Source organism: Trachypithecus francoisi, unplaced genomic scaffold (assembly GCF_009764315.1).
Source record: "Trachypithecus francoisi isolate TF-2019V2 unplaced genomic scaffold, Tfra_2.0 Lachesis_group11, whole genome shotgun sequence".
Taxonomy (NCBI): domain Eukaryota; kingdom Metazoa; phylum Chordata; class Mammalia; order Primates; family Cercopithecidae; genus Trachypithecus; species Trachypithecus francoisi.
The window spans coordinates 94342135-94362487 of NW_022681456.1; the positions used below are offsets into that span (position 1 = coordinate 94342135).

Genomic DNA, 20353 nt, shown 5'->3' on the forward strand with positions numbered 1-20353 from the left:
AACAATATTTGTGTAAAGGTATTCAACTGCATTCAATAAACATAACATCCAAATTCCAAAATATGACATATCTAAACCTCTAGAGTAACTTCTATCATCTCTGCTGCCTTAAATGGAACAATATGGATTTATATTTCCTCCATATGTACTGCGGTAATAGCTTGAATGTTAAAAGGGGAATCTTTCTGGACTCTGAGCCTCTTTTTCTATAATTGTAATATAAGGTTTGGCCCCAGGAGAAATGATATGATTTTTATAAATACAAGCTTTGTTTAACAAATATCTCTATGAAAAGGCAAAGGCCCAATGTAGATTTGTAGAAACTCAAGAGTTGCCAATTCTTTGGCCAGGCGCAGTGGCTCACACCTGTTATCCCAGCACACTGGGAGGCCAAGAAAGGCAGATCACTTGAGACCAGGAGTTCAAGACCAGCCTGGCCAACATGGTGAAACCCCATATCTACTAAAAATACAAAAAAAAAAAAAAAGATAGATTGGTGTAGTGGTGCACACCTGTAATCCCAGCTACTTGAGTGGCTGAGGTAAGAGAATTGCTTGAACCCTGGAGGTGGAATTTGCAGTAGGCTGAGATCACACCACCATACTCCAGCCTGGGCTGGAGACTATCTCAAGAGTGAGACTATCTCAAGAAAAAAATAATATATACATTTGTCATTTTTCTCGTTTCTCGTTTTTTCTCATGTATATTAATATAGGTGTGTATATATATATTTATTTGTGTGTGTGTGTGTGTGTATATATATATATTTGCCAATTCCACTTTCATTGATTATGCTTCCTTCCATGGAAGTTATATTTTCTGAGAATAAAAAGGAAGAAAGTAGTGAGGGCTAACAGAAAATCATCAAAAGACATAATGTGCCATTGCTGCAGAGTTAGCCCCCAACAACAACAACAACAACAACAACAACAAAAAACAGCATCTGTTTCCTCATTGACTCACCTGTGTTGAAACTGCTAGGTGAGATGGTGTTGCCAGAGACCACTCCAGTAGTACCTAAAAACAAAATGGAAGGGTACCACTATATCGATTGTTTTCTTATAATAAAAGCCCATTCTATAATAGAATGAGGCAACTACAGAATTCTTTATTATGCAAGAAAAAAACATTTTCAGGGACAGCTTGTTCCAAAGTTATTTTGTATTTTGCAAATGTAATGCTCCATTCTCACTATAAACTTGGTGGGGGAAGGGTGCAATGTGAGGTGGTGGTGGAGTCTCAATGAGAATGTCTCTTTTTCTGGACTCAATGTCAGGAAAACAAAGGTACTTTACTTACCTAGTGGAATGCTAGTGATTTGGCTACCTGATACCCCTAGAAGAAGGAACAAAGCAGGACTGATTACCTGTTGAATTTTCATTTGGGTAAAATATTGGTATTGTAGAAATTGTAGTAGTCTAAAAGAGTTGAGATGTGACAAAAGAGTGTAGCGGTATAGTGTAGTGGTGATTTAGTATCATGGTTAAGAGGATGGATTTTGAAGCCAGAGTGCCTGAGTTGAAATCTGTTGTTTGCTCGCTGTGTGAGCTTCATTCAGTTAGTGAATATCTTTGAGCCATAGGTTTTTCTCATCTGGAATGTCTGTGAGAACAATAGTGCTTACCTCACAATTTGGGATGAGGGATAAAAGAAATAATAATGAGAAAAATATGGAGTAGTGCTTGGAACATAGTTCATGCTAGAAAGTGTTAACTACTATGGCTATTATTTTAAGTGAAAAGTGGGTAGGTTAGGAAGCTCATGTGCTCACCTGTATTCATTCCACTTCCTGTGGTCCCAGTGCCTCTAAAGGACGTCATAGCTTCTTAGAGAGGAGAGGTAGGAAAATATGAAGTGAGAGGAATTAGCATTGTGAGGAAAGTGAAGTGTTCTTGATAACAGTGCCACGGGAGGCACTTTACTAGTAAATTATTCTGTGGAGTCTCACCAGCTGGCTGGCTCAACTGTGTTTGAACTCCCAGGTTTAGATGTGTTGCCAGAAGCTACCCTAGTCTTTCTCTGTCACCCAGGCTGGAGTGCAATGGCACAATCTCTCACTGTAACCTCCGCCTCCCAGGTTCAAGTGATCCTCCTGCCTCAGCCTCCTGAGTAGCTGGGATTACAGGCTCATGCCACCACACCTGGCTAATTTTTGTATTTTTAGTAGAGAAGAGGTTTCACCATTTTGGCCAGGCTGGTCTCAAACTCCTGACCTCAGGTGATCCACCCACCTCGGCCTCCCAAAGTGCTGGGACTACAGGTGTGAGCCATCGTGCCCAGCCTGTGTTTTCTCATGCATAGTTTTATTCTCAAATCAAATAAAGATGCAAATTCCTCAACAGAGGACTCCATTTTTCTGGAATTCAATGGCAGTAAGTCAAGCGGCCCTCTTTCCTGCCATATTTATCTATTGTGCTTCCAGTTCCTTGGTTTGCTGACCCTCTAGTGGTAGCTCTTAAAAGGATAAAAGTAGAAAAACTTTGGAATATAAATGTAGACTAGAGTTATGGGGATAACTACTGTACATTTCAGTCATTATTGTGCTCAAGGAAAAATATATCATTCAAGGCAAATCTGTGTGCATTTTATCTATTGTGCTTCCAGTTCCTTGGTTTGCTGACCCTCTAGTGGTAGCTCTTAAAAGGATAAAAGTAGAAAAACTTTGGAATATAAATGTAGACTAGAGTTATGGGGATAACTACTGTACATTTCAGTCATTATTGTGCTCAAGGAAAAATATATCATTCAAGGCAAATCTGTGTGCATTTTGGCCTTCTGTTGACCTGAAATGGAATCCTCTGAGCCAGTAATTCATTTTTATGATATACCTAAAATGGAGATAACTAAAATGGAAAAAGAAAACTTTTCATACAATTATCACTTTCACTCTCATTTGCAGAGACTTATATATGTGAGGCTTGGCCCTGGAAATGGAAAGAAATTTGCCCAAGTTAATTCAAAATCAAGTAACAAAATGCTGATCTTAGATGAGAGTTCCTCAAAAGCTCCTCCTCGAAAAACTATCCTATTAAGAAGCAAAGTATAATTATAATTTATTATTACTCAAAAGTCATACATGCATGCACAAACACACACCATTAATTCTCACCTGTCTTCCATCCCACTACAGTGGTTCTGTGGACTCCTGGGGAAGTTGTGGCTTCTGGAAGAAAAAGAGAAGCAACGAGTAAAGGATGAGGACTTAGAAGGATGGGGAAATATACTGTGATGCTCTTATAGAAGAAGAGCAATGTGAAAGACATTTTTGCCATCTTATTTCCAGAAAGGGAGCTTTCTTCTCAGCTTGTTGGCCTACCTGTACTGGAACTTCCAGGTGCAACAGCTGTGCTCAAGGCTACACCAGTAGTGCCTGAAATGAGAAGGTTATAGTGTTATAAAGAATCTTTTGCATGGAGGCAGTCTAGGTATAAACTAAATCTGTATTTCCAGGGCCATATCACTCATATTGTACACTGGCCAGCTCCAGGAGGCACCATTCACACAGCCTGCTTTGTCTATGTGGCAGTCCTTTGAGCATGTTCTTCCATTGGCCTTTTTGTTCCTGGATTGAATTATATATTTTTCCTATATTTTAATTATTTCATTCATTTAATAAATATTTATTGGGCCCTGTTTAGTACTAGAGATCATTGAACAGAGACTTTTTTCTCAAGAAGCCTACCTTTTAGTAGGCTTCCCAAGCATATATAATATAAAACCCTCAAATATGAGACAAAAGAATTTCTTTAACATATTTGCCCGTTTTACTTCCAGTGACTTGATTGTCTGATGCATGAGAGGTGATTCCTGATGATTGAAAGTAGGAAAAATGATTCTGAGTATGTTTTGACCTATAATCAATCACTGAGGCAACCCTTCAGCAACTTAATACTTAAATCTCAGGATGGAGAGCAAACCATTTCTGAGTTCATTTTAGTCATCTGTTCACCTGAGACGACCTTCTGGGCCAGTCTTGACTCCTGCTGATTCTGTAGTAATACCTATAATATCCACTGGGTTAACTGTCCAGGGAATTACTGCTCCTGCTACCCTCTCCAGAAATCTATGTCCTAAGGCCAGGCATTGGAAAAGGCCGGTTCAGAAGTCAGCTCAGGGGTGTGGATGGGAGGACCTGCCCTCCCTATACTATAATTTCTCAGATCCAGAGGCAAACTCATGATACTACTTAATGGCCATGCTAACCTCTGAGACCCCTAGTTCTCAGTGATTTCACAACAGTGACTCTGATGGCTTCTAAGGAAGCTTTGGCCTCTGGAAGAGGAAATGAAGCAGAAAGGATGTTTGGGGTTACATATTTCTCCTTGAAATTAAACAAGTGATGACTGCCATTGAAAATATTCACTTACCTATAACAGAACTTCCAGGTGCAACAGTTGTGTGAGAGATGATGCCACTGGAACCTGGAATCACTAAGAGAAGGACACTTACATCATTTCCTTTACATTAACAGAAGGGCTAAGAAGAAAAACATTATATGTCTTTTGTTAACTCAGAGGGCGTATTCCATTATTCCTCATACACCTTTCAACAAGGATACTTCATTCCAAAAAAAAAAAAAAAAAAAGCCAAGGCTAAGAACTCACATTAGAAGTATCCTTATTATCTAAATACTGGTAAATATCAGGAAGATATTCATACTTTCCCATGCTCACCTGTTTGACTGCTGGAGAGTTGGCTCCCCAGTGCAGTGGTCACGGATCCTGTAAAAGAGAAAAGAGAGAATATTCTGCTGTCTATAAATGTAAAAATTTTGGTAAAACACTAATATTCTGAAATTTAGGGGCTTGGACAAAGATTTCCGTAGGAAATCACTCTGTATTTATTTCAATCAATTTGAATTGTTAGAACTATTTTACAAACTTCCCATTTTCACCTGAGACTGTTACTGCTTCAGTGATTCTAGAAAAAGTTGTAGCCTCTGAGAAAAAGGGAAAAAGAATAGAAGTGAGGGCAAAGATTTGAAGAATCTGAGAACTCATGGTAGGATCACCCAGGCAGACACCTCATTGAGGAGCCCTTCCCAAGCATTGGTTCCTCCCAGCCTGGTGCTTTACCTGAGTTGGAGCTCCCAGGGGTGACTGTTGTACCAGAGGGCACTCTAGCTGTACCTAGGCAGGAAAGAAAAAAAAAAAAGATCAACAGATTGACACATTTGTAACCCTTAGAAGAATGTGGCCAGCATCATGTCTACCTGGAGCTTGGAGCAGCAAAAGATGCTTCCTGGACCTATAACTGACAGGAGATGGTATTTTCTGTGTTTACTGTGTGCCTTTGTAAGGCCAAGGTTAATGCAGTGGCTAATGTGCCTGCTCTGATTATTTTTGCCAAGATTGAAGGTCATATCAAAGATGTTCTCCAAGTTTACCTGTCTTACTTCCTGGTGCTCTGGTCGTGGCTCCTAATGAAAAGGAAAAGAGAGAGGAAGGAGCAGGAGGAGGAGGAAGAGGAAGAAAAGGGGGAAAAGAAAGAAGAAAGGAAAGTTTGAATTTTTACCCCTGAACTAAAATGTGACATCTTAATGATTTCTCTGCTGAATACAAGTCAGTACTGTAATGATACACATACTGAGTTATTTTCAAAGGAAAAATCCTTTCAGAGCCAGAGCTACTGTAACTCTCCTCTCTAGAGTCCTCGAACCCTGAGGCTAGTCCTAGAGAAGAAAAAGCCTTTTGGAAATTTGGGCCCAAGTTTTTCCAAATCTGAAAGGAAATCCTGGTTGCTTTGAAATAGCTTCAAAAGGAAAGGAAAAACTCTACTCCACATTAAAGAGATTATTTGCATAATCTATTCAACCCTTCTATAATTTACAATTATTCCAATATAAAATGTTCATTGAAAAAAATGTTTCCTCTAACAAATTTATCAAAATACAACAGTAAATAATGAAACTCCCATAATCTTCACCTGATTTTATTTCTGCTCCAGTGGTGCTACTTCCTTCTAGGAAAATTGTGGTCTCTTAAAGATGGAAAGAAAACTAAAATTAATTGAGTGCTAAGAAAAAGGGATGAGCTAAGCTGATATCATTACATGAGAGAAGCCCAATTCAAAATGTCTTGCCACCTACTAAGTTAGAAAGGAAAGTTTCCTGACTGTAAAGGTGATGTAAACCTTCAATTCACAAGGGTATTGTTTTTAAATGGGGAATGAAAGAATTTTAACTCATATGGTTCTTAGACTTTAGGTAGTTCTTAATTGGAATAAGATATGTAAACCTCTTAATAAAAATGGTTATAGAAAGGAACTCATCAATGATAGATATGCTCACTACTATTATCATTTTCATTGATTTAAGTATCAGAATTTTCTTTTTTTAACTTATACTTTAAGTTCTAGGGTACATGTGTACAACGTGCAGGTTTGTTACATATGTATACATGTGCCATGTTGGTGTGCTGCACCTATTAACTTGTCATTTACATTAGGTATATCACTTAATGCTATCCCTCCCCCACTACCCCCACCCCATGACAGGCCCTGGTGTGTGATGTTCCCCACCCTGTGTCCAAGTGTTCTCATTGTTCAGTTCCCACCTATGAGTGAGAACATGTGGTGTTTGGTTTTTTTGTCCTTGCAATAGTTTGCTGAGAATGACGGTTTCCAGCTGCATCCATATCCTTACAAAGGACATGAACTCATCCTTTCGTATGACTGCATAGTATTCCATGGTGTATATGTGCCACATTTTCTTAATCCAGTCTGTCACTGATGGACATTGGGGTTGGTTCCAAGTCTTTGCTATTGTGAATAGTGGTGCAATAAACATACATGTGCATGTGTCTTTACAGCAGCATGATTTATAATCGTTTGGGTATATCCCCAGTAATGGGATGGCTGGGTCAAATAGTATTTCTAGTTCTAGATCCTTGAGGAATTGCCACACTGTCTTCCACAATGGTTGAACTAGTTTATAGTCCCACCAACAGTGTAAAAGTGTTCCTATTTCTCCACAACCTCTGCAGCACCTGTTGTTTCCTGACTTTTTAAAGATCGCCATTCTAACTGGTGTGAGATGGTATCTCATTGTGGTTTTGATTTGCATTTCTCTGACGGTGAGTGATGATGAACATTTTTTCATGTGTCTGTTAGGTGTATAAATGTCTTCTTTTGAGAAGTGTCTGTTCATATCCTTTGCCCACGTTGGGATGGAGTTGTTTGATTTTTTTCGTGTAAATTTGAGTTCTCTGTAGATTCTGGATATTAGTCTTTTGTCAGATAAGTAGATTGCAAAAATTTTCTCCCATTCTGTAGGCTGCCTGTTCACTCTGATGGTAGTTTCTTTTGCTGTGCAGAAGCTCTTCAGTTTAATTAGATCCCATTTGTCAATTTTGGCTTTTTTACCATTGCTTTTGGTGTTTTAGACATGAAGTCCTTGCCCATGCCTATGTCCTGAATGGTATTACCTAGGATTTCTTCTAGGGTTTTTATGGTTTTAGATCTAACATTTAAGTCTTTAATCCATCTTGAATTATTTTTTGTCTAAGGTATAAGGAAGGGATCCAGTTTCAGCTTTCTATATATGGTTAGCCAGTTTTCCCAGCACCATTTATTAAATAGGGAATTCTTTCCCCATTTCTTGTTTTCGTCAGGTCTGTCAAAGATCAGATAGTTGCTGATGTGTGATATTATTTCTGAGGGCTCTGTTCTGTTCCATTGGTCTATATCTCTGTTTTGGTACCAGTACCATGTGCAATAATTTTGCCAGAGGGAGTGGGGACAATCTCAGGGCTGGCCACAAATTGCCTTTGCTTGGATGTCCTCTCTTAAAAAAAAAAAAAAAAAAAAAAAAAAAAAAAAAAATTGCCAGCACCTACCACATTGGAACTTGGAATTAGAAAGTGACAGGATTCATTATCTTTATTCTTTGCCCAAAACAAGAAAGAAAATGGCTGAGGATGAAGGTGAGGAAACTGTGTTTTCTCAATGTGCCAACAAGCTCTTTTTTAGATGTTTCTAGACCCAGGAGTTGAATCTGTATATGTCTTCCATGCACCATTTCTATCTCAGAAAACTTAATGACAAAAATTTCATTATCTCAATTACTTCCTTTAGATATCAATGAGAGAAAGAAAGACATTTCTCTCCAATCACCCAACTGATTCTCTGTGCCTCAGCTCCATGGTGAAGTCTCCCTGAAGCAGAGGAAAGGACGATAAAGGAGGCTGAGTGTCACATTCGGTAATTAGGTAAAATCCTGCCAATATGATAATGCTTGTTCTGAAAATACTCTTCACAAGAAGCACAAACATTAGATGTGATTCAGGCAACGTTGTCTACTGAGCAGCAGGTCGTGCTTCATCAGGGCTCACCTGCAATGGGTCCAGTGCCAGTCACTCTGCTTGCTCCAGGAGAAGTTGTAGATGCTGAGAGAGTGAAAAAAGTATGGAAAACATTCTGGGATTTAGAAAGGGAATGGTCCGCTTTTGCACAGAGGCAGCGAAAAGAAAGACACATTATTGTAGAAAGCATCCAAGAAATGGTTCTGTGCCAAATTGTGTACTTACCTGTGCTGAAACTTCCAGGAGCAACTGTTGTGCCAGGTGCCACCCCAGAGGTGCCTGAAACACAGAGGGATTGAGGTGACCATGATGAGTGAGTAAGTCAAATGAACACCTGAATCTAAAAGGTATATACTATATTTATTTTCTATATGAGAAGTCATTTTCCCTGAGGATATGGCAGTTGGTGAACTAGATGCATTTGCTGGTTGTCAGTGCTTCACAACTAGAGCAGATAGACAGTGTCCTCAGCTTCAGGCACTTTTGGAGTTTGATAAAAGGGAAACTAGATGGATTTCCCCAATGCTTACCTGCTTGCTTTCCTGGTGCTGCAGTGATGCCTGCTGTGAGATAGAAAGGAGCGGGGAAATGTTTTAAATGTGCTGAAACCATCAGATGTAGGAGAAGATAAAAAGCAAGAAAATGTGTAAGCATGCACACACATATAAATGCATGTGTCCTGGGTCCATGAGGCTCTTTTGTATTTCACACACTTTCATGGAAAACTTTCTGAATTCCACCTCAAATGCTAGTGACAGTTGTAACACGAATGGAGAAATTCCATTCCATCCTTAGACATAAAGCTGTCAGTCTCCATTCTAGAATTATTATAATTCAAAAAAAATTGTATCTCCACCAGCAAAACTATCTTGAATCACTTCCAGCAGCCCTAAATAAAACACAGACTCTCTCATGCAAAGCTTAAGAGACTTAACATTTATGATGCCAAATCAGGGGCTGTTTCTTCTCACCGGTTTTGAATCCAGTTCCAGAAGTACCAGTCTCTTCAATGGAAGTTGTGGCCTCTGAGGGAAGAAAGAGCGTGGTAAAGTCTATGAATGTGGAATACTGGGAGAGGATACTCAGGTGAGATTTTATCATAGCAGCCCTAAAATATATAGAATGACATTTGACGTTAAGTACGACACATTTCCTTCTTGTTAGACTACCTGTGTTAGAACTTCCAGATATAATGGTCGTTCTAGAAGATTCTCCTGTGATACCTGAAATGGAAAAAGAAAATGGAAATGGAATAATAGAGCATTGTCTCCCAAATTAAGCTTAGAAGGATCAACATGGCAACCCTAAAGCACTGAAGCCCTTTCCTGAGAACATTCTATTTCTATAATGAATGGAAAATGAACAACTTCCTAGCACTTCATTTTCCAGGCCAACCAGAGATGAATGTGTTGCTACTGGGTTCCTCTTTCACTATGTCACAAGGATAGAATATAGTTTAAATCACCCTAATCTGTTTCCCTTCTAGGAGCATATCCCCCTTGTATGACAGAGGTGCCTACAGAGGAAACAAAGCATAATTTTATCTTTATAAGTAGAACTCTTTGATACAACTGGGGCATTTTATAATCAGTTGTCTTCATGAAGCTTTCTGGTGAGGGGAGAGAGGAAACAAACATCTTGTAAAAGTAAATGAGAAAAATGACAGAAAGTGTCAAGCTGTGGGTGGAAAAGTACACTGGGAAAACAAGGACTGGAAGTTCTGGAAGGTTGGAATACATGCAATAGACTCTCAAGCCTCCTATCAGAAAAAAATGTCTCCATAAGCCAGGATACTGGAGATAGCCTGGCTGAGCCATTTGGGGTCATGGAATCACAAGCAGAATCACGGGCCAGGTAGATATGACATAATATGGCCCCAGAGAAAATCCCCCTCCCTCAAAAACCTTCATGTTATTGTTCACTGCAGCCACCCAAATAGAGAGATGAGAGCAGGCCTCAGCCTGACAAGCTCACCTCCTGGTGGGCCTGCTCGGGTGGTCCGGTTGCCTCCTGAGAAAGTTGTGACCTCTGAGAGAGAAAGGAATTGGAGGTATAATGACTACACATGACATTCTGTGGCTTTCAGAAACTAGACTGCTCAACGGGTCATGATTAGAATTCTCGACCTGTTTGGGCACTTCCAGCTTCCAGAGTTTTGCCAGAGATGCCCTCAGTAGTACCTGAAATAAGAAAAGATTATGTGGTCAGTTGGTCAATTTGTCCTCCTTAATGATATGAGAATAAGCTATTAAAGGAAAAAGAAAATACTTATTTGCATCAATATGCTAAAAATTTATTTTTCTGGATTTTGTATTTTAGGAGTTAATCCATTTACTGCCCATGGAACATACAGTTTCCTCAGCAAGTTTACAAACATCACAACTGAGGCCCTTTTTTAAAGTTCAGACACAGAGAGATAGATTTGGGCTCAAGTCACCTCTGTAACTATCAGGAATGGGTCGCATGATGCCCTGATCAAGTGTCTTTAGGCCCACGGCAGATATAAGGAGGGAAAGTTGAAATTTATGAACCATATTTAATGATGTTAAATATTGAACACCTGCTGAATTTGTGTCTAATATGCCAGATATGGGAAATTCAATGAGTTCTGCTATATTTCTAGCAACACATGGGAAACTTACAAATTACACTTAGTTCCTTAGGAGAGCTCACCTGTGACTATTTCAGCACTTGTTATTCCACTTTCTCCTACAGAGGTTGTGGTCTCTGAAAAAGACGGAAAAAGAATAGCAGTGAGGGCAAAGATTAGAAGAATCTGAGAAGAGTATGGTAGGATTGCCCAGGCAGACACCCCACTGAGGAGCCTTTTCCAAGCAGTGGTTCCTCCCAGCCTGGTGCTTTACCTGAGTTGGAGCTCCCAGGGGCAACTGTTGTAGCAGAGGGCACTCCAGCTGTGCCTAGGTAGGAAAAAAGAGAAAGATGGGCACTCTTTTGTAATGCTTAGAAGAATGTGGCAAGCAACATGCCTGTCTTTGTCTTTGGAGCAGGAAAAGACACTTCCTGGACCTATAACTGACAGGAGGACAGACATGTTTTGTGTTTTCTGTGTGCCTTTGCAAGGCCAAGGATAATATGACTGCCCTGATGATTTATTTGTACCAGTGTCAAAGGTCATATAAAAGGCATTTGTGAAATCTACCTGTCTTACTTCCTGGTGCTCCAGTGGTGGCTCCTAATAAAAAGAAAAAAAAAAGAAGAAGAAGGATGAGAAGGAAAGAAAGAGAAAGGAGAAAAAAAGAAAATTTTGAATTTTTATCTCTGAAGTGAAGTATGACAACCTAATGGTTTCTATGCTGAATACAAGTCAACACTATGATGATAAACAGACTATGCTCTTCTCAAAGGGAAATAATTGCAGAGCTGAAGCTACTGCAACTCTCCTCCCCAGAGGCCTAGAACCCTGAAGTTAGTCTCTAAGAAGGGAAAGCCTTCAGGAAATTTGGGCCCACATGTTTACAAATCCAGATCTAAGAAGAAATTCTGTTTCCCCTGAAATATTACAGCCTTAAAAGAAATTTAGAGCTGCACTCCACATTAAAGCTATTCTTTGCATCATCAATGCAAATTTTCTGTAACTTAAAAACTCATTGTTAAAAAATGTTTCCTCTAAGAAATCTATCAAAATACAACAATAAATAATGAATACTACAACATATTTACCTGATTTTATTTCAGTTCTAGTGGTGCCAATTCTACCTAGGGAAGTTGTAGTCTCTTAAAGATGGAAAGAAAACCAAAATTAATTGAGTATTAAGGAAGAGGGATGAGCTAAGTGGATGTCAAGACATGCAATAAGCCTAATTCAAAATGTCTTGTCACCTACTATTAAGTCAGAAGAGAAATCTTTCTGATTGTAAACGTGATGGAAACCTTCAATATCCAAGTATAATTGTTAAATGGTGAGGTAAAACATTTTCAAATCATATTGTGCTTAATTGAAATGTAAGTGTTTCTTAATTGAAATAAGTTATTTAAACTTAATTTCAAAAGCTATACGGTCAGAACTCATAAATGATTGATATGCTTATTACCATTATCATCATTATGTATTGCTTTAAATATTAGATTTTTCACATGCAAGAAGTTTGCCAGTGGCTGCCACATTGAAAGTTGGAATTAGAAAGTGATAGGAATCAAAATCTGAATTCTTTACCCGTAATAAGAATGAACATGTCATATCATGAAGGTGTGGGAACTATGTGTTTTCTCAAAGTTCCAAGAAGCTCTTTTCAGGGGCTTCTAGAACCAAGATTTAACCTACATATGTTTTCCATGCACCATTTCTGTCTCACAGAAAATTTAATGACAAAACTTTCCATAACTCAATTATTTCCTCTAGATATCAATGAGAGAAATAAAAACATGTCTCTCCAATCAGACAACTGATTCTCAGTGCCTTAGGTTCATGGTGAAGTCTCCTTGGAACAGAAGAAAGAAAAACAAAGGAATCTGAGTGTCGGGCCTTTAGTCATTTAGGTAATATCCTGCCTATCTGGTAATCCATGTTCAGAAAAGACTCTTTACACGAAGTACAAATACTGCATGTGATTAAGGCAATGTCTACTGGGAAGGAGGTAGTGGATTGTCCGTGCTTACTCGAAGTGGTTCTAACCCCAGTCATTCCACTTGCTCCAGGAGAAGTTGTGGCTGCTGGCAGAGGAAGGACATGAATAGAAAAGATTCAGGGGGCATGGAATGGAATGGTGATGCTTCTGCATTGAAACACTCAAAGACATTATGGCAAGCACCCATGAAGGGATTCCCCACCACACAGTGGACTCACCTGTGCTGAAACTTCCGGGGGTAATTGTTGTGCCAGGCGCCACCACAGAGGTGCCTGAAACACAAAGGGATTGAGGGGACCATAGTGATGCAGTAAGTTCTAGGAAGGCCCAAATCTTTTTTTTTATTATTTTTTTTTATTTTTATTTTTTATTTTACTTTAAGTTCTAGGGTACATGTGCATAACGTGCAGGTTTGTTACATATGTATACTTATGCCATGTTGGTGTGCTGCACCCATCAACTTGTCAGCACCCATCAATTCATCATTTATATCATGTATAACTCCCCAATGCAATCCCTCCCTCCTCCCCCCTCCCCCCTCCCCATGATAGGCCCCAGTGTGTGATGTTCCCCTTCCCGAGTCCAAGTGATCTCATTGTTCAGTTCCCACCTATGAGTGAGAACATGCGGTGTTTGGTTTTCTGTTCTTGTGATAGTTTGCTAAGAATGATGGTTTCCAGCTGCATCCATGTCCCTACAAAGGATGCAAACTCATCCTTTTTTATGGCTGCATAGTATTCCATGGTGTATATATGCCACATTTTCTTAATCCAGTCTGTCACAGATGGACATTTCGGTTGATTCCAAGTCTTTGCTATTGTGAATAGTGCTGCAATAAACATACGTGTGCATGTGTCTTTGTAGTAGAGTAATTTATAATCCTTTGGGTATATACCCAGTAGTGGGATGGCTGGGTCATATGGTACATCTAGCTCTAGATCCTTGAGGAATCGCCATACTGTTTTCCATAATGGTTGAACTAGTTTACAGTCCCACCAACAGTGTAAAAGTGTTCCTATTTCTCCACATCCTCTCCAACACCTGTTGTTTCCTGACTTCTTAATGATTGCCATTCTAACTGGTGTGAGATGGTATCTCATTGTGGTTTTGATTTGCATTTCTCTGATGGAAGGCCCAAATCTTAAAGGGATATGCTGTATTTATGTATTTATTTATTTTCTACAACATACGTCTCTCTCTGAGCATGAGACTGATGGTGAACTATATATATTTGCTTGCTTTCAAAAATTCATAACCAAAGCACATAGAAAATGTTTCTAACTTCAAGCACAACTACAAAGTTGATAAAAGGGAAACTAGATGCATTTTCTCGATGCTCACCTGCTTGCCTCCCTGGGACTGAAGTGATGCCTACTGTGAGGTACATAAGAAGAAAGAAAAAAGATTTAAATGTGTTGAAACTTCAGATGTTGGAGAAAATATTGGGAAAGCCAGTTGTAAGATACATACACACATATGCATGCATGCACCCTGGTTCCATGGGGCTCTTTCCTACCTTACACACATTCACACATGTACACACAGAAAGCTATCTGGCTTCCAGCTCAAATGCTGGTGGTAATAGTAACACAACGGGAAAACCCTTCCCATCCTCAGCCTCAATAGAGGGAGACTCAATTTTATAATAAGTAGCCTTTCAAAAAAGATTTCTCCCTAGTAACAAAGCTATATTGAATCACTTGCAGTGTCTATAAAAACCACAAACACCCTCAAGGAAAGTTAAAAGACCTAATCTAGATGACCCCAAATTATGGGCTTTTTAGTCTCACCAGTTTTGAATACAGTTCTGGAAGGACCAGTCTCTTCAATGGAAGTTGTGGGCTCTGAGGAAAGAAATAGAGTAGGGAAGTCTGTGAATTTGGAATACTGAGAGGAGATACTGGGGTGTTATTTTATCACAGCAACCCTAAAAGAGATATCATTACATCTGACATTAAATATGAGGCACTTTATTTTTGTTAAGCTATGTGTGTTAGAACTTCCAGATATAAGGGTTGTTCCATAAGGTTCTCCTAAAAAGAAAAAGGGGTAAATGCAGCAATAGAGCATTTTCTCCCCATTTATGCTTGGAAGCATCAATGTGGCCCTAAAGCACTAGAAGCCCTTTCCTGAGGATACTCTGTCTCTATAGTGAATGGAAAATGAACAACTTCTAGCACTTCATTTTCCTTGGCCAAACTGAGATGGATGTGTTGCTGCTGGGTTTCCCTTTTGCTATAAGGCAAAGGTAGACTAGGGTTTAAATCACCCTGACCTGTTTCCCTTCCAGGGACATATCCTCCTGATATGCCAGAAGTGCCTACAGGAGAAATACAGCATGGTTTTAACCTTAAGCAGGACTCTTTGATACAGCTAGGGGCATTTAAATAATCAGTTGATTTCACAAAGTTTTCTCATGAGGGGAGAGAGAAAATTAATATCATGTATAGCTAAATAAGAAAAATGATAGAAAGTGTCCAGCTGTGGGTGGAAAGGTAAATTGGGTAAAGGACAGCTGGACATTCTGGAAGGATGGGATAAGTGTAATAGACTCCCAAGCCTCATATCAGAAAAAAATGTCTCCATAAGTCAAGATACTAAAGACAGACTGGCTGAGTCATCTGAGATCATGGAATCACAAGCAGAATAACTGACCAGATATAGGACACAATATGGCCCCAGATAAAATCCCCCTCCCTCAAAAGCCTTCACATTATTTGTTCCCTGTATCCACCCAGAGAGAGAGATGATGAGAGCCTCAGGCCTCAGCCTAACAAGCTCACCTCCTGGTGGTCCTGCTCGGGTGGTCCCGCTGCCTCCTGAGAAAGTTGTGGCCTCTGAGAAAGAAAGGAATTGGATGTATGAAGACTGCACAGGACATTCTGGGGCCCCATAAGCTGTATTGCCCAGGGCACCATGTTCAGAATTCCTGACCTGTGTGGGTACTTCCAGCTGCCAGAGTTTTGCCCTCAGTAGTACCTGAAATAAGAGAGGATTGTGATTAGTTGGTCAATCTGTTGTCATTAATGAAATGGCTATAGACTCCTATAGAAAAAAAATCATTTTTTATTAAACACACCAGAAAATTTATTTCTCTAGAGTTTTTGTTTTGTTTTGTTTTTAAGAGTTAATCCATATACTGCCCATGGAACATATAGTTCCTTTGCCAAGTTTATAGAGAAAGTCCTCTACCATGGAGTTCCTTATTTAGGGTATTGTTACAGATAGAGAGATTTGGGCCCACATCACCTCTATAACTGTCAGGGAATGAGCTCCGTGATGCCCTGATGAAGGGTCCTTAGACCCCACAGCACAAGACATAAGGAGGAAATGTTGATGTGTCTGAACTATATTTATTGATGTTAAATATTGATCATCTGCTAAATGTTTTTCTAATATGCCAAATATGGGAAATTCAGACTTTTGCCATATTCTAGCAAGACATGGAAAATCATAGCAATGTATACTTCGTTCCTTAACTGAGCTCACCTGTGGTTATTTCAGCTCTTGTTTTTCCACTTTCTCTTAAAGCAGTCATGGCCTCTGCAAAAGAGGGAAAAAGAATAGCAGTGAGGGCAAAGATTTGCAGAATCTGAGGAAAGCATGGTAGGATCACCCAGGCAGACACCTCATTGGGGAGCCCTTTCCAAGTACTGGTTCCTCCCAGTCTGGTGCTTTACCTGAGTTAGAGCTTCCAGGGGCAACTGTTGTCACAGAGGGCACTCCAGCTGTGCCTAGATAGGAAAGAAAAGAGAAAGATCAACATAGAGACTCTTTTATGACCCTTGAAAGAATGTGGCTGACAGCATGTCCATCTGTGACTTCAGAGCAGGAAAAGACGCTTCCTGGTCCTATAACTGACAGGAGAGGCATTTTCCATGTGTATTGTGTTCCTTGGCAAGGCCGAGGTTAACGCAATGGCTAATATGCTTGTCCTTTTTTTCTTTTTCTTTTTTTTTTGCCAATGTTGAAGGTCATTTGAAAGGCTTTCCCAAGTTAACCTGTCTTACTTCCTGGTGCTCCAGAGGTGGCTCCTAATGAAAAGAAAAAGAAGTAGAAGAAGGAGGAGGAAAGAAAGAGAAATAAGGAAGAAAAAATATTTTTGAATTTTTATCTCCAAACTAAAATATGGGCATCTTAACGATTTCTACACTGATTTGAAGCTAGTACACTAATGTTATCTAGACTATGCTCTTTTCAAAGGGAAAACTATTTCAGAGCCAGAGCTGTTATTGTAACCCTTCTGTGCAGAGTCCTAGACCCCCGAGGTTAGCATCTGAAAAAGAAAAAGCCTTTAGGAAATTTGGGCCCACATATTTACAAATCCAAATCCAAGAAGAATCTCTGTTCCCCTTAAAATATTACAGCTTTAAAGAAAATTTAAAACCACTTCCACATTAAGGTGATTTTTGCATTATCAATGCAAATTTTCTGTAACAAAATTATTTCAAAATTAAAAGATCATTAAAAATGTTTTTCTCTACAAAATCTATCAAAATACAACAATAAATATAAATACCCCAAAGTCTACCTGATTTTATTTCTGCTGCAGTGGTACCACCTACTCCTAGGGAAATTGTGGTTTCTTAAAGACGAAAAGAAAACTAAAATTAATTCAGTATTAAGGAAGAGGGATGAGCAAGTGGATGTCACTACATGAAATAAGCCCAATTCAAAATGTCTTGTCACCTACTATTAAGTCAGAAAAGAAAACCTACTGACTGTAAAAGTGATGGAAACCTTTAATACACACATTTACTTGTTAAAACGGGGAGATAAAACATTTTAACTCACATGGTTCTTAGTTGGACCTTAGTTATTTCTTAATTGGAATAAGATACGTAAAATTCTTAATAAAAAAGGGTATATAGTAAGGAACGCATAAATGATAGATATGCTCACTATTATCATCATTATTTATTGCTTTAAATATTATACTTTTCATGTGCAAGAATTTTGCCAGTGGCTACCAAAAAATGAACTTGGTATTAGAGAACAATGGGAATCAATATCTCAATCTTTACCCATAATGAGAAAAAAATGGCCTGCGATGGAGTAAGAGAGCTATGTTTTCTCAGCGTGTCAACAAGCTCTTTTCAGAGGTTCTAGAATCAAGAGTTAATTTATATATGTTCTTCACACCATTTATATCTCATGGAATATTTAATGACAACCATTCCAAAAACTCAATTACTTCCTTTAGATATCAATGAGAGACAGATATTTCTTTCTAATCACCCAACTGATTCTCAGTGCCTTAGCTCCATGCTCAAGTCTCTTTGAGGGAGAGGAAAGGAAGATAAAAGAGTCTGAGGATCTGACATTTGGTTATTATGTAAAATGCTGCCTATCCAGTAATCTTTGTTCAGAAAATGCTCTTCACAGGAGGTACAAACAGTAGATGTCATTCAGATAACCTTGTCTACTGGGAAGCAGTTAGTAGTTCATCAGTGGTTACCTTCAGCAGGTCCAGCCCCAGTGGTTCTACTTGCTCCAGGAGAAATTGTGGCTACTGAGAGAGGAGGGACATAAATGAAAAAGATTCAGGGGCCTAGGGATGAAATGGTGGTGCTTCTGCATAGAAGCACCAAAGGAAAGACATTATTGTAGCAAGCACTCAAGAAATGATTCCTGTGGAATCAGTAAAGAAACTGTGGACTCACCTGTGCTGAAACTTTCAGGGGCAACTGTTGTGCCAGGTGCCACCCCAGAGGTACCTGAAACACATTATATCTCTTTTAGAGTCAGGTCTTCATTTGACTTACTGACCATTATAACTCAGTAAGTCAAGTGAAGACCTGACTCTGAAAGGGATATAATGTATTTATTTGCCATAACTGAAATCTCTTTTTTTGAGGTTATGGCAGAGGGTGAACTAAGTGTATTTGCTTGCATTCGACAATTCATAACCAAAGCAAATAGAGAAATACTGTTTGCAACTTCAGGTGGTTCTCCTGGAAATTTAATAAAAGGGAAACTAGATGCATTTCCCTAAGGCTGACAAAACTTGCTCCCCTGGCACTGCAGTGATGCCTGCTATGAGATAGAAAGTAGGGGAAATAAGGTTTAAATGTGCTGCAAACTAGATGTAGAACAAAATATTGGCAAAGCAAAGTTTTATCCATATACAGATACACACATATGCATGCATGCATCCTGGTTCCATGGGCTTTTTTTCTATTTCACACACACACACACACACACACACACACAAAGCATTCTGAATTCCAGCTCCAATTCTGGTGATAGGTGTAATACCACTGGAGACATCTCAACCCATTCTCAGACCTGAGGCAGTGAGGCTCAATTCTAGAATTAGTAGATTTCCAAAAAAATTTTATCTCTATAGCAAATTCATTTCTAATTACTTGCAATGTACCTAAATAAAATATAAACACTCTTAGGAGAAGCTTGATTCCTAATCTTGATGACCCCAAATCATGGACTGTTGATTCTTACCAGTTTTGAAGCCAGTTCCAGAAGTACCAGTCCCTTTTGTGGAAGTTGTGGCCTCTGAGGGGAAAAAAAAAAAAAGTAGAATAGTGACATCTGGGAATTTGGAATACCACAGAGGATATTGGGGTATTCTTTTATAATAGCAGGCCTAAAAGAGATAACATGACATCTGACATTAAATAAGAGGCATTCCCTTCTTGTTAAGCTACCTGTGTTAGAACTTCCAGATATAGTGGTCGTTCCAGACAATTCTCCAGTGGTACCTAAAATGCCAAAAAAGGGAAATGGAGTAATAGATCATTATCTCCCCAGGTTAGCTTGGAAGCATCCATGTGTGGCCCTAAAGTACTGGAAGCCCTTTCCTGAGGACACTGTATCCCTATAGAGAATGGAAAATGAACAATCTCCAAGCACTTGATTTTCCAGGCCAACCTGGGCTGTGTGTGTTGCTACTGGGTTTCCCTTTCTCTATGAGGCAAGGGAAGAATAGGGCTTAAATCACCCTGACCTGTTTCCCTTCCAGGAACATATCCCCCTGGCGTAACAGAGGTGCCTACAGGAGAAACAAAGCACAATTCTATACTTATAAGCAGGACTCTTTGATACAACTTGGAGCATTTTAATAACCAGTTGTTTTCATGAAGTTTTGTAGGAGGGGAGAGAGGAAACAAATACCATGTGTAAGTACAGGAGAAAAATGATAGAAAGTGTCTCAAACCATGGGTGGAAAGGAAAACTGGGTAAGGAGAGTTGAAAGTCCTGGAAAGTTGGAATATACGCAATATACTCTCAAACAATCAGAAAAAATTGTTTCCATAAGCCAGGACATCAAAGACAGCCTGACTGAGACACCTGAGGTCATGAATTCACAAGCAGAATAACTGACCAGGTTGATATGACACACTATGGCCACAGAGAAAATGCGGGACCCTCCCTCAAAAGACTTTCACTGCATTACTGTTTATTACTGTTCACTGCAGCCACCCAGATCGAGAGCTGACGAGAGCCCCA

The 20353-nt window shown here is 39.3% G+C and overlaps 1 protein-coding gene across 1 annotated transcript in view; it reads right to left on the reverse strand.

Annotated features, from left to right (window-relative positions):
* MUC19 (mucin 19, oligomeric) overlaps window positions 1-20353 on the reverse strand; it is a 211467-nt gene that overhangs the window by 21654 nt on the left and 169460 nt on the right. Inside the window, 34 exon segments of the mRNA XM_033223489.1 lie at window positions 964-1017; window positions 1772-1825; window positions 2399-2454; window positions 3097-3163; window positions 3317-3370; window positions 3760-3807; window positions 4368-4430; window positions 4674-4721; window positions 4895-4939; window positions 5076-5129; window positions 5387-5419; window positions 5926-5979; window positions 8331-8384; window positions 8526-8579; window positions 8831-8863; window positions 9272-9325; window positions 9470-9523; window positions 11461-11493; window positions 11982-12035; window positions 12918-12971; window positions 13105-13158; window positions 14228-14260; window positions 14677-14730; window positions 15162-15206; window positions 15670-15723; window positions 15821-15865; window positions 16376-16429; window positions 16567-16620; window positions 16888-16920; window positions 17418-17471; window positions 18345-18395; window positions 18550-18603; window positions 19346-19399; window positions 19552-19605. Of these exon segments, the coding sequence (XP_033079380.1) occupies window positions 964-1017; window positions 1772-1825; window positions 2399-2454; window positions 3097-3163; window positions 3317-3370; window positions 3760-3807; window positions 4368-4430; window positions 4674-4721; window positions 4895-4939; window positions 5076-5129; window positions 5387-5419; window positions 5926-5979; window positions 8331-8384; window positions 8526-8579; window positions 8831-8863; window positions 9272-9325; window positions 9470-9523; window positions 11461-11493; window positions 11982-12035; window positions 12918-12971; window positions 13105-13158; window positions 14228-14260; window positions 14677-14730; window positions 15162-15206; window positions 15670-15723; window positions 15821-15865; window positions 16376-16429; window positions 16567-16620; window positions 16888-16920; window positions 17418-17471; window positions 18345-18395; window positions 18550-18603; window positions 19346-19399; window positions 19552-19605 (1713 nt within the window).